The 14557-nt window shown below is 42.2% G+C and overlaps 1 protein-coding gene across 1 annotated transcript; it reads left to right on the top strand.

The window, feature by feature from the left end:
- Nucleotides 1–837: 837 nt before the first annotated feature.
- LOC140105114 (antithrombin-III-like) lies at nucleotides 838–12099 on the top strand. The gene is made up of 7 exons (XM_072129022.1): nucleotides 838–966; nucleotides 6927–7306; nucleotides 8504–8719; nucleotides 8999–9136; nucleotides 9247–9643; nucleotides 11444–11508; nucleotides 11782–12099. The coding sequence occupies exons 2-7, from the start codon at nucleotides 6935–6937 to the stop codon at nucleotides 11962–11964; spliced, it is 1371 nt and encodes a 456-aa protein (XP_071985123.1). The 5' UTR covers nucleotides 838–966; nucleotides 6927–6934; the 3' UTR covers nucleotides 11965–12099.
- Nucleotides 12100–14557: the final 2458 nt, after the last annotated feature.

The raw sequence follows: 14557 nt of genomic DNA, 5'->3' as shown, positions 1-14557 counted from the left end.
GGAAATAAAGTAATAATGGGAATTACTGCTCTTCTTAGTGAGCTGGATCATTAGGCTCCGCTCATTAGAGGAGCCGGCTCTTCTGGCTCCTGAACATCTCCCTATTAAATATAGGCCGCAGGCCAATCAATCACCCCACTCCACTTTTAACCCAATTGTATCTGGTTAAAGGGAGCGTGGTGAGACGATTAGGGGCGGGATAAAGTAAGCCATCGGCTCATTGATGGGAGCCGACACCCTTTGCTCAAGAACAAGAAATCAATCTTGAAATCAAAATTTCTCTCCTAGAATTTCATGAGAGGCGACCATTATTTTTTTTCCACCAGCTGACAATCCCTATATTCCAGATAGAAGGCTCTTAAAGGGGATGTACCAAGTTTTCACATTCTCCCTAAATCAATCTGGGATGGTCCATTTGCTAAGACCCCCTGGAATCTACAGAATGGGGGGCCCATTCTCACTAATAGGTTGTATGGCAAGACGAGTGTCAGAGATTGCTGAGCACAGCTCTTGGCTATCTCCGGGACTCACATTCACTGAAATAATAATAATGTTTAAATTGACTAGTATAGGAAAATACAGAAGATCGAGCTTTACATTTAAAATATGCAAAAAATAACAGAACATTTAACAAGGATTTAATATGAGCATGAAATTTGGACAAACCCTTGAAAAAGTTTTGTTGTTATCTGCTTTAATTTCCTGGGAATTTTGGGGACTTTGCCTGAATATGTTTGAGAAGTAATTCCCTGATGTTTTTAAAGATCATCCAGAAACATAAGAGTTAAAGATAAAACCCACCCAAAGCAAAGGCTAAGATTTTAACTGGCTGGTCATGCACCTTTCACCTGGCGTCCCTGACCCCGGGGAAGGGGGGTAGAGGGACGTTCAGTACCTGTACTGTGGGGACATTTTGCTTTTCACGGTGCGGGGTTGATCACTGAGGAGCAGAGGAACCAAAGCCAGGTAAAAAGGGGTCTTTTTTTTACCATATTTTACAATATTTTATCTCATATTTAGGTAATTTTCTTTTTGTGACACAGGGTCAGATAAATATTAACAAATATTTTTTTTAACAAATGTCATTTTAAGTTTTATTTGGAGTAAGGCTGGATTCACACGACCGGTGCCCGCCGTACCATAGCACGGCGGGCACACGGCAGCGCGCGGGGAGAGGAGGAGGGGGAGAGCGCTGCTCACCCCCGCCCCTCTCCATAGGGATACATGGCCTGAAAAATGCCATGTCCTATTGACATGTCCTATTTTTTCACGGGGTACGGAGCGGTATGGTGCCACACGTGTGCGGCACTGTACCGCTCCCGTGGGGCGCCGCGTGCCCAAAAGCCTTATGCTTATGGATAGTACTTTTTTCATTTTTAAATGAACTCAAAATGACCATGATAAATTAATTTCCTGTTTGTCATTTTGACATATACGGTAATATGTGTAGTATCAGGTAAACAAGATGATCTTTTCTTATTTGTAATGGCCAATTTTTTACTATTTTATTGGGAATTATTAAGTTGTGTTTGTTTGTGTGTGTGTTTTTTTTACCCCTTTAGGTCATAAAGACTTAGGCCCCTTCTCCACTGGCGTTTTTCACGCGCGAGTTCTGCGCGTGCATTTGACGCTCAGAACTCGCATTGCACTCTGTCCCATTGTATTCAATGGGTCTTTCTCCATTAGCGTTGTTTTTGACGCGCGTGCTTGCGTTCGTTTGCACGCGCGTCAAAATCGCAGCATGCTCTATTTTTGCGAGTCACGCGCAATTTTCACGCCCCATTCAAGTCTATGGAGATGCATCAAGAACGCATTGCACTCGCAATCATTGCAAGTGCAATGCGTTTTAAACGTAAGGGTTGCTAGGTGACCAGAATAACATTATTTCCCCTGCTCGCGAACGATCATTTAATTAAAAAAACACAGTGAAGAACAGTGAAGAATAGAATAAAAACAGTGAACACAGTGAACACAGGATCATTTAAGATAAAAACACAGTGCAGAACACAGTGCAGAATAGATTACAGATGTTCGGCACATCTGCTTACTTGTCGGGAGATACGCGCGGAACGGCGCGAACAAAATAGCATGTGAAGAACAATATATATGTGTGAAGAACACATTGCAGATGTATTTAAACATCTGCAATGTGTTCTTCACACACATATATATTGTTCTTCACATGCTATTTTGTTCGCGCCGTTCCGCGCGTATCTCCCGACAAGTAAGCAGATGTGCCGAACATCTGTAATCTATTCTGCACTGTGTTCTGCACTGTGTTTTTATCTTAAATGATCCTGTGTTCACTGTGTTCACTGTGTACAATGATTTTATTCTATTCTTCACTGTTCTTCACATCTGCTAAATTGTCGGGAGATAATATACACGCGGAACAGTGAAGAATAGATCGCAGATGTTTGCAAATTATCAGAAGACATTATTTTTCAATTAAATAACACATTTTAATCCCAAACCATGGTCCCTTTGAAAAATGCTCGAGTCTCCCATTGAATCGCGCGTCAAAAATGCGCCGAAAACGGAAAAAAAACGCAAATTACTCCAAGGAAAAATGGAACAAAAACGCAGCCAAAACGTCAGTTTTTCACGCATTGCACCCTGACGTGAAACGCAACGCTAGTGTGCAAGAGGCCTTAGGCCCCTTCCACACTCGCGTTGCAGATCACGTCAGAGTTTGATCAGGGTGCGATTAGGGTTTGGTCAGTGAAAAACGCACATTTTGCATCAGAGTGCAATCAGTTTTCAGTCAGAGTTTGTTCAGTGTCTCAGTTTTTCACGCGCGTTTTTGATGCAATTTCAATGCAATTTCAATGCGTTTTTCACGCGCAGAAAATGCACGTGAAATGGACTCAGGACTGACCTCTATCTTTTCTATGGCAATTGATGCGTGAAAAAACCCTTTGCACTTGCATTGCACTTGCAAGTGTCTCAGAGTGCAATGCGTTTTTGATGCATCTCCATAGACTTGTATGGTGCGTTTTTCACGCGCGTGACTTGCAAAAGTAGAGCATGTCGAGATTTAAACGCGTTAAAAAAAACGCGCGTGTGTGCGTGAAAAAGAATGCAAGTCTGAAAAGACCCATTGGTTACAAGTTCTGCGCGTCAAAAGCACGCGCAGAAAACGCGCGTGAAAAACGCAAGTGTGAAAGGGGCCTTACGTTAGCTACTCTGAGTAACCCTTTCAGACCCAGTGACCTCAAATTAAAGACTAAGGAAAACTGCTCAAAAACATTAACGTTTGCTAAAAAATTTAAGACTTTGGGGCACATTTACTAAGGGTCCGAATGCCACATTTTGGTTGCGTTTCCCGAATTTTTACTATTTTGCCCTGAATTGCCCTTGGTTTTTGCCGCCGGCTTGCACGCGACACAAAACGGGGGGGGGGGGGGGGGCGTTGGACAACCCGACTGATTCGGACAAACCGCGGAATTTAAAAACTAAATTGTCTCACAAAATCAGTACTCACAGAAGAAGGGGGGAAGCGACGGACGCAGGAAATCGGGTGCACGAGCTATGTGAATCGTGCAAGATCCGAATCCTCGTCGGACAACGCACAGCAGGGATTGCGACGGGATGGGTAAGTAAATGTGCCCCTGTGTGTGCAAAATCTATTAAAGAAACCAGTGACACTTATTGATCCAGGCACTGTGACTGTGATAATCTTATATTTGTTATCCATAGCCTCATTCTAAAGTAAACTTTTAAAATTAAACTACTGCGCAACAAGGACTCTGGGAGCATTACCAGAGCCCCTCTGTGCTGTAGCTTCAGAAGCACTGCCCCCATGCTCACCCTCCTCCCTCTGCCTGTGTAATCTTGCAGCAGCAGGAAATGAAGGGGAGGGGAGACCTGCTCTGCTTATTGTAACAGACTCATTAGCATAACTATAAAAGATGATTTTAGAATGAAGGAGGTCATATATAGCAAATATAAGAAGATTACCACAATCCCAGTGCCTGGAGTAATTGTCCCTGGTTTATCATGATGGATTTTGATTGGATTTCCTTTAAGAAGTGTCAATCGGCCCCATAGCTTTTTGACAAGATGGATTGAGCCAGAAGCAGACAGCTCTATCTGCAGTGTAGTGGCTGTCCCAGCTACTTGTAGACAATTAGGGGTCATTTACTAAGGGTTCGAATCGCATATTTTTGTTGGGTTTACCGAATATTTCCGTTTTACGACAAATTGCCCTGGGATTTTGGCACATGCGATCAGATTGCGGCAGATCGGCGCCAGCTTTCACACGACAGAAATCGGGGGGCGTGGCCATGGGAAAACCCGACGGATTCAGAAAAACCTGCGAAAATTAAAAAACAAAATTGTGTCGCAAGAATAGCACTCACATGCACCGGGACGAAGAAGGTGAACTCCGGCGGACTTCAGCGCAGCAGCGACGCCTAGTGGATATCGGGCACACGACCTTAGTGAATCCCAGCAAGCTCCGAATCAACGTCGGACAAAGCACCGCGAGATCGCAAATGGACCGGGTAAGTATATCTGCCCCATTGTTCTCATTGAAGTTTTGCATCCCCAAAGATAACTTATTACTGATCTTTCCTATGGAAAGGGTCTTGTTTAGATTTTGTCCAGAAAGTTGCTTCAAATAGTGAATAAATCCAACCACTTAAAAAACAGCCTCAGATTTTTAGAACAAAATAAACAGAATTACACAATTGGCCAAAATGAAAAAATAGGGGCATACACAAGGGAAGAAATCAAACTTAAAGAATTCTTTGAGTCTCTTTTTTTTTTACCAAAAGAATCTTATGGTCTGTCCACACTGGCAGTTTGGGTCACTATGAACGGCCTCCTATACTAATCTTATGAGAACCAAGCTCCTACATTTTGGTTTCTGTGAGAGAACAGTGGAGACAAATAATTCACAGGCTGAGAATCTTTGGCTTATTTGTAGATGTAGAGGGAGGTTTGCTCGGTCTTTGACCTAAAGACAAATATTGGACATTTATTTTGGGAGACTTTAAACCTTTGGCAAAGACCAGTGTTAGGTCCAAATATGGAATGCATTTCCTCTTGGTATCTGTTATTACAGTGGTCATAGTGGTAGCATATTGTAGAAATTCTTGGAAGTACTAGTAATGTCCTATGTGCTTAAAAGGGGAAAAATGTAATACCTGGCACTGCCACTGCAAATTAGATGATGCTGAGTTTAAAAAACAATCACATGACCTATAATTATTTTTCTTACTCTAGCTAGCATTAAAGGAAACCTACCTCGGGCTGTAAATCAAAATGTGTCTAAACCGCGATATAGCGGTTTAAAACACTAGCTAAGGTAAGCTCCGGCACCAGCTCACCCTGAGCTGGTGCCCGGTGTTTACATCTAATACATGCCATCAGAAGTGGTAGGTTTCCTTTAAACCCCAAATTCCAAAACGAACATAAGCTGTATGGCAGGTCCCTGTTCAAATGAACCTAGGTGCGCCATAATTGGTTGGACATGACCAATGGCAAGGACCTGGGCGTACACCTGCTCTGGGCGCTACAGTGCTCAGGGGCTCCACACCTCGATCTCAAATGTGCTGTGGCTGTGGCCCACCGCCCTGCTTGATGGGCTTAGTGATACACATGTCAGGTTCTGTAGCACCTGATGTGTGCATCATGATGTACTGTAGCACTTAATGTGTGTATCATGAGTTTCTGTAGCACCTGATGTATGTATCATGATGTTCTGTAGCACCTAATGTGTTTATGATGATGTTCAGTAGCACCCAATGTGTTGTATAATGAGGTTCTGTAGCACCTGATGTGTGCATCATGAGGTTCTGTAGCACCTGATGTGTGCATCATGAGTTTCTGTAGCACCTGATGTGTGTATCATGAGGTTCTGTAGCACCTGATGTGTGTATCATGAGGTTCTGTAGCACCTGATGTATGTATCATGATGTTCTGTACCACCTAATGTGTGTATAATGATGTTCGGTAGCACCCAATGTGTGTATGATGAGGTTCTGTAGCACCTGATGTGTGTATCATGAGGTTCTGTAGCACCTGGTGTGTGTATCATGAGTTTCTGTAGCACCTGATGTGTGTATCATGAGTTTCTATAGCACCTGATGTGTGTATCATGAGGTTCTGTAGCACCTGACACAGGGCCAGTTTTAGACAAAGTGGGGCCCTGCGCAAAACTAGAAGTGGGGCCCCAAAATAAAACTGTTTTATGAACAGTCACAGTCAGTAAGAGGCTCCTTTATCCCTGCACAATAATAACACATTGTAGTTTACAAAAAGTAGTATGGTAAGGCAATCTGTAATATGGGGCTGTAGAAGATAAATATGAGCGGTGATATAGTTTATAGATAGATTATAGATTTATTGATGCATAAATATAAAGTAGATTATATGTAGATAACTAAATTCTCAAAATAGAGCAATCATATGTAATATTAGCACTTTACAAAGCATTGGTTTGGCCTCGTCTGGAATATACGATTCCAGTCACCAGTCCTGGAGCAGGAGAGGAGCCACAAAATTGTTGAGGGGTATGGAGATTCTCAGTGATGAGGAGATAGCAAAAGATTTAGTCTCAATATGAGAAAACTAACAAAATATATAAATTGTTCAAAATAAAAATATGGGGGAAAGATGTTCCAGGTTAAATGACATCAACAGATATGACAAGGTTTCTTTACTGTAAGAACTGTGAATATGTGGAATAGCCGAGCTCAGGAGCTCATCACAGCAGAGACAGCAGAGAGCTTCGAGAAGGGCCTAGATGCCTTCTTACTGCAAAATAACATTAATGGTTTTATTAACATATAAAAATGTGTTCCCTTCCATCCATGTCCTTTCCTTCATTGGTTGAACTAGATGGACACATGTCTTTTTTTCAACTGTACTAACTATGTAATGTTGTGTGTGATGTTTTTTATGCTACCTTCTCACCTCAGCTGTAGGGATGCATCTCCTTCCGCTGCTACTCTTAAGCCTTTTGGGCTTGGTCTCATCTCAAGCCAAATATCCTGATATCTGTATTGCAAAACCAAAAGACATTCCTCTGAACCCCATGTGTATCTATCGAAAAGAAATCATAGAAATGGAGGAACAGACACAGGAGCCTGCTCCTACAGAGAAGATCCCTGAATATACAAATCCTAGGGTTTGGGAACTCTCCAAGTCAAATTCCAGATTTGCGATGGACTTCTACAAAATTGTAGCCGATTCTAAGGCCAATTCAGAGAACCTTTTTATGTCACCACTCAGCATCTCGCAGGCCTTCACCATGGCAAAGCTTGGGGCTTGTGATAATACTTTGAAACAACTCATGGAGGTGAGTACAGAATTATTACTTGCATTGTAAGACGGCCTAATAGACCTGTAGCAGTAAAATAAAAACTATGCCCCAGTCTACAGAGTAAAAAAAATTAGATGGAATGGAATATGTGTTCCATTTGCTAGCGCAGAAATCTGGAACATGTTTGGATAGAAGTTTATAAAACATAAAGGTTTTAAGAAAAATGTGTATAATAAAAAAAGAGATATAAATAACGGGGGGAACTACCATACGATGGCGCAAGGTGTGCTAGCATATGATGTAAACCCAATCCATCACCTGCCGGATCTATCAGGAGGCTCCATCCTCCTGATATAACTAGTGGGGGTTGCGACACAGAGAAGTTCTATGCCAGGCCCGGCCTGGTGTATAACTGTGATTGCGTTTTTACGGGGGTTACCCGAATTTTTCCGTTTTCTGCCAATTTTCCCTGAATTGCCCCGGGATTTTGGCGCATGCGATCGGATTGTGGCGCATCGGTGCTGGCATGCACGGGACGGAAATCGGGGGCGTGACCGTAAGAAAACCTGACGGATTCGGAAAAACCACCGCATTTAAAAAAAAAAGTGTCGCTTAACACGCGCTTACCTGCACCCAGCGTAGGACGGTGAACTTCAGTGCATTCCGATGAACTTCAGCTCAGCAGAGACAACTGGTGGACGTCGGAGGAACTACCTTAGTGAATCCCGGCAGAACCCGAATCCACCGCAGAGAATGCGCTGCTGGATCGCGAATGGACCGGGTAAGTACATCTGCCCCAGAATGTCTATAGGTAGTTTGTAGGTGCAACCTCTTGGCCTGGAGGTTGCATAAGGGGGAATAAGCACAATTTCTGTCCATAGACCAGGAATTGTGCCTATTTCAGTGCTTGAACACCAGAAAACTGGCGCACAAGCCCTATTAAAACTTCTCCAATATGTTTCCATGATATTGCTTTCACCTAAAAGGTCTAATGTGTTGTGATTCTGTCTATAAATATAGACCTTATGGGCATATGATTGTCCCAGCAGTCACCTCCATGACTGGTTGTCTTCTGATGGACCTTTGTGCCTATTATTTTGTCAGATGGGACAAAACTGTGGTTCTTCTTGTATCCTTTCTAAGAAGCAAGGATGTGGAATGATGCCAACATTTACTTCCAGCTTATCCTTATATCATGTGAATAAGAATGTCATCACATTTACTCCCTATAAGGTTTTCCACTTTGACAAAGTTTCCGAAAAGGCCTCCGATCAGATCCATTTCTTCTTTGCTAAACTGAACTGCCGACTATACCGAAAGGCCAACAAATCCTCAGAGCTGGTATCAACCAACCGTCTCTTTGGAGAAAAGTCTTTGTCCTTCAATCAGACATATCAGGACATCAGCGAAGCAGTTTATGGGGCTAAACTATGGCCCCTGAACTTCAAGGTGCGTGGTGCCACTGGATCTCATAGGTTTCAACATCTTTGTATCTCTCGGATTATATAATTACATCACACCATATGATTACCGCTCTGTGATTGAACAAAATTTGAGACGACCACCCAAAATGATATTAAAATTTTCCAGATATGAGGGCGGTCTTATGAAATAAAAATAACCAATATGGTGGAACGGAAAATCTGCCACCGAAAATCTAATTCGTGAAGAGAGGATGTAGCCCCGTATTTATCTTTTTATTTATTACATTTTTTTTTTGCATATTAGGAAAAAGCTGATCTTTCTCGTGAAATCATCAACAATTGGGTGGCCAATAAAACAGAGAAAAAAATCACCAATGTGATCCCGCAAGGTGCCATCACAGAAGATACCATCCTGGTTTTGGTGAACGTCATCTACTTTAAGGTGCACAATGACATAAAATGTTCCCATGTTAAGAGGTTTTCTTGTACAGCGGACAAACCGCGAAACAAAGGGCTGGTTCTGTTTGGTTTAATCATTTTCATTTTTTTCAGGGATTGTGGAAGTCAAAGTTCGACTCTGTAAATACACAAAATGCAGATTTTCACATCCCAGGCAGAGATGAGCCTTGTGAAGTTCCTACCATGTATCAGGAGGGTAAATTCCGCTATGGTGCCTACAAGGGTGATGCAGTCCAGGTTCTTGAATTGCCTTATAAAGGTGATGATATCTCAATGGTGCTGGTACTGCCATATGAAGATACACCGCTCGAAACAGTGGAGCAAAACCTGTCCCTGGAGAAGTTCTCTGAATGGTTGAATAAAGCTTCAGTAATGGAGTTATCCGTCCATGTTCCTCGCTTCAGGATTGATGATAGTTTCAGCGTTAAGGAGAAGTTAGAGAAGTTGGGTCTGGTGGACCTGTTTGACCCACATGCAGCGCGGCTGCCAGGTAACTTGTGTTCTGATGTGACCATGTGACCAATGTGTAAAATACCTGGTATATACTGGACTGGCACAGAAGTTAAAGTTAATTATATACATTTTGACATAGACATGATGAGGGAAATCTATGAAGTTGGCAAAGGTTAGACTACACCAGGGGTGCACAACCATTTTTGGTCTCAAAACAATGCACCCAAGTAATGAGAAGTAATTTAGAGTAGAACAAAGCAGTGACAAAATATCACAGACAATATAATAATAGAGATAATACACAGATCCCAGACCATATAATATTAAACAACGCAGACACCAGAGCCCCCCAGCTCCTGTGCCCATGTATGGGTATAGAATGCGAAAGAAGGATTTAACTCAAACTACACAAAGGGGGAGATTTATTAGAAGCGTCTGAGGTAAAACTGTTATAGTTATCCAATGGTAACCAATCAGAACTCAGCTTGTATTTTATAAACAGCTGTAGGCAAATGAAAGCTGAGCTCTGATTGGTTGCCATCAGCAACTAGAATATTTCTGCTCTCTGACACTTCTGGTAAATCTCCCCTGTAGTGTCTAATGCTAAATGATAAATCTAGCCACGTTTAACACTGTCTGGTCTCCTATTTAATGGCTTTATATATTGCAGAAAAATTTACCATAAACTGTCTACAAACTGTATAATTGTTTTAAGTGTACACTGGGACAGATTTCCATCTTAAAGGGAACCTGTCATCAGAAATTGGCTTAATAAACCAACACCATTATGTGGTCAAGCAGCTGAGCAGCTTCTAGATCGTGTTTCTTTTAAGGCCCGGTGTGGCGGCAGCATCCAAAAAAACATGTGAGAAGTGAGATGTAAATTGGTTTTATGAAGTCAAGGAGGCGGAGAGTTTAACACTGAAGTCAAGCTCTCCGTCTTAGAACGCCTCCTTTACTGTAATTATCTACTGCAGTCTGCCACATGTTGTCAATCACATGGAAGGAGGTAAGGAAAGCTGGATTTTAGTGTTAAACTTCCCGCCGCACTGACTTGATACAACCAATTTTCTGGATGAAGCCAACAGGTTGGGCCATGAAAGAAACATGATGTAGAAGCTGTTCAGCTGCTTGACTGCCGTCTTCAGAACTGTGTACAATGGGGCACATTTACTTACCCGGTCCAGTCGCGATCCCGCGGCGAGTTGTCCGCCGCCGAATCAGGTCTGCTGGGATTCACTAAGCAGGTGTCGCTGCTGCGCCGAGGTCGGCCGGAGTTCGCCTTCTTTGTCCCGGTGCATGCAAGTGCTGATCTTGCGATCCCGCAGTTTTTCCGAATCCGTCCAAATGGCGCCAATGCGCCACAATCCGGTTGCGTGCGCCAAAATCCCGGGGCAATTCGTCACAAATCGGAAATATTCGGGAAACCAGACGAAAGTGCGGCGTTCAGACCCTTAGTAAATGAGCCCCAGTATGTTTTCTGGTCAGATAAGACAGAAAAGGGGCATTAGGTGGGGGCGCTACCTACTGGCATAAGATAGGGTTATCTAAAGGGAGACACAAGCTTGGGGCCCCAGACGTGGAAAGCTGTGGGATTGGCTAAAGAACCGGTAGAATACGTTTCAGGGAATAAGAAAAAAGAAATTAATTGAGAGGCCTACAGAAAGGGGGCATTTTTAACGAGAGACCAACAAAGTGTAATAAACAACATTCTCTAGCTCGATATCGTTTTGGCCTGCTATATCGTGGTTAAAGCAAACTAAATATTAGCGCTCGTGGTTGTTTAATGCAGATTGAAATTTTAACTTGTAAAAATATCAAATTCTTTATGTTATAGGGATTGTTTCTGAGGGAAGAGCGGATTTGTATGTGTCAGATGCATTTCACAAAGCGTTTTTAGAGGTAAGATAACACATATGAAGGGTACATGAGATATTTTTATAGGCTAAAATCCTTTATTAAAAGTTTACCTTGGTTTCTCCTTGTTTCTTATATCTGTTCTCTTAAATGGGTAGAAACACTCTTTTCACCTGAATTTTTATCAGCTTAAATGAGTGTTTCTAACCACTTAGGTAAACGTAAATAAGAGGCACAAACTTGAGAATAATAGTGTGTTCCAAGATAATTTGGTCTAAAGGAACTAGGAAAACAATAACATCATATCTTATTCTTCAGGTCAATGAAGAAGGCAGCGAGGCTTCTGCTGCAAGTGCTGTTTTGATGGCTGGACGTTCATTCAGCCCAAGGAGGATCACTTTTAGAGCCAACAGACCCTTCCTGGTCTTCATTCGAGAAGTTGCACTCAATGCCATTGTATTCATGGGTCGGGTGTCCAATCCTGGATGTAATGAACGTTGAACGATGACCATAGTTTAAGACACTTCCACCGCGCTGCCCTGTTGCTTTATTAAAGGTGCACGATCCATTGTTTTCACTTGTTTATCTAATGGAGATTTTAATATTTGACACTATAATAAAAGCCATGTTATAGGCCTTTATGTGGTTTTTTTATGAGGTTGAAGAAAAACATTACATTTGGTCGAGAAGACATTGCCTACTTCGTTCTTGAGGCTAATTTGCATTTACAAGGAACTAAAGAATAAAAATGATCCCTTTCCATATACCGTACAGACCAAAAGTTTGGACATACCTTCTCTTCAAAGAGTCTTTTGCATTTTCATGACTATAAAAATTGTAGATTCCCACTAAAGGCATCAAAACTATGAATGAACACATGGAATTATATACTTAACAAAAAAGTGTGAAACAACTGAAATATCGCTTATATTCTAGGTCCCTTTTGCTTTGATTGCTGCTTTGTACACTCTGCATTCTCTTGATGAGCTTCAAGAGGTAGTCACCTGAAATGGTCTTCCAACAGTCTTGATGGAGTTCCCAGAGATGCTTAGCACATGTTTGCCCTTTTGCCTTCACATCTGACATAGCACCCCATCACGCTTTTTCTTGGTCAAATAGCCCTTGCACAGGCTAGAGGTGTGTTTGGGGTCATTGTTCTGTTGAAAAATAAATGATGGTCCAACTAAACGCAAACCTGATGGAATAGCAGCTGCTGTAATACCTTCAATTTTGAATAAACCCCCAACAGGGTCCATTCCTTGTGTTCTTTAGCCCAAACAAGTCCCTTGTACTTGTTGCGTGTCCTCAGCAGTGGTTTCCTAGCAGCTATTTTACCATGAAGGCTGCTGCACGCAGTCTCCTCTTAGCAGTTGTTGAAGAGATGTGTCTGCTGCTAGACCTCTGTGTGGTAGTGACCTGGTCTCTAATCTGAGCTGCTGTTACCTGCAATTTCTGAGGCAGGTGACTCGGATGAACTTATTCTCCGCAGCAGCGGTGACTCTTATCCTCCTCAGCAGAGGTGACTCTTATCCTCCGCAGCAGAGGTGACTCTTGGTCTTCCTTTCCTGGGACAGTCCTCATGTGAGCCAGTTTCTTTGTAGTGCTTGATGGTTTTTGCAACCACACTTGGGGACACTTTCAAAGTTTTCCCAATTTTTCAGACTGAATGACCTTTATTTCTTAAAGTAATATTGGTCACTCATTTTTCTTTACTTAGCTGCTTTTTTCTAGCCTCAATACAAATTATACCAGTCTATTCAGTAAGACCATCAGCTGTGTATCCACCTAACTTCTGCACAACACAACTGATGGTCCTAACCCCATTTATAAGGCAAGAAATCCCACTTATTGAACCTGACGAGGCACCTGTGATGTGAAGACCATTTCAGGTGACTACCTCTTGAAGCTCATCAAGAGAAAGCCAACAGCGTGCAAAGCAGTAATCACAGCAAAAGGAACCTAGAATATAAGACAAAGTTGTTTCACACTTTTTTGTTAAGAATATAATTCCACATGTGTTAATTCATAGTTTTGATGCCTTCAGTGTGAATCTACAAGTTTTAAAGTCATGAAAATACAGAAAACTCTTTGAATGAGAAGATGTGTCCAAATTTTTGGTCTCCACTGTACACATGGACTTATGCATTGCCATTATGTTCTCTGCAGTAGTCATATTCAAAGATATGGACATGTTGGAGTTCAACATGCCCAATCCTTTGTTATGTTGGGAGATAAGTCCCTGGTAGCCTAAAGTAGCAGTGAAATATTTATCAGTAGCAATAGAAATAAAGAACTTTTGTGACATTGTTCTCTACATGTATCCGGATTCTGAGTGTTACTTGGTCCTATGGTAAACTAGGACTTTCAAAGACCTGATTCGCTGTTCGTGGAGCCCGCTCTTGACACCTTTGCACCAGACCCACTAATGTGTTCAATGTGTTTCAATATATAACTTGCTTGAACTTTTCCTTGGATTTCCAGCCTAAATACATCCCATCTTTGCCCTCGCTGAAAGTGGGGGTCCTTATACCTTCCTTACAGATTACTTTTCGGCTTCAAACCCTGGTTACCCAGTGTGTTGTGTATGGTTTCATAAACAGTAAAGACTGTAAAGGCTGCATCTACTTAATGCTTTTTCTCTTACCCAGGAGCCTACATCTCTGGGTGCTCTACCTTACTTTTGGACTGGAGTGACCCTTTAAAGGAAATCTACCATTAGGGACACTCCTAGATCCAGGATTGAGGTATTCTTCTTATTTTTAAAACTATACTAGTGACCCAGAAGGGCTCTGCGGTGTGTTACCAGAGCCCCTCCATGTTGTGGGTGCACATGCTGTTACACTCTAAAGGAGCACTTCCCCCTTCCACTGTGTGCTCACGGCTGCTAAGATTATTGGAAGTGCTGAGGGAGCAGGGGGGAGGCTGAGTAACAGCCTGTGTTGGAGAATGGAGGGCTTCTGGTAACACCCCCCATAGCACTTTTGGCTCATTAGCAACATTTTAAAAGTTGATTTTAGAAGGAAGGAGGCCATGGATAACAAATATAAGTAGATTACCACTGGATCTATGAGTTAATCTTCCTGGTTTATCATTC

The sequence above is a fragment of the Engystomops pustulosus genome, chromosome 10 (genome assembly GCF_040894005.1).
Source record: "Engystomops pustulosus chromosome 10, aEngPut4.maternal, whole genome shotgun sequence".
In the NCBI taxonomy this organism is placed as follows: domain Eukaryota; kingdom Metazoa; phylum Chordata; class Amphibia; order Anura; family Leptodactylidae; genus Engystomops; species Engystomops pustulosus.
This window is presented reverse-complemented; position numbering and strand designations above follow the sequence as displayed.

Excerpts from the sequence above, each read along its gene's own strand:
- LOC140105114 (XM_072129022.1), top strand. The coding sequence starts at position 6,935 with ATGCATCTCCTTCCGCTGCTACTCTTAAGCCTTTTGGGCTTGGTCTCA. Across the intron at positions 9,137-9,246 it reads TGAACGTCATCTACTTTAAG|GGATTGTGGAAGTCAAAGTT; the intron begins GTGCACAATGAC and ends CATTTTTTTCAG. Across the intron at positions 9,644-11,443 it reads ACATGCAGCGCGGCTGCCAG|GGATTGTTTCTGAGGGAAGA; the intron begins GTAACTTGTGTT and ends TTTATGTTATAG.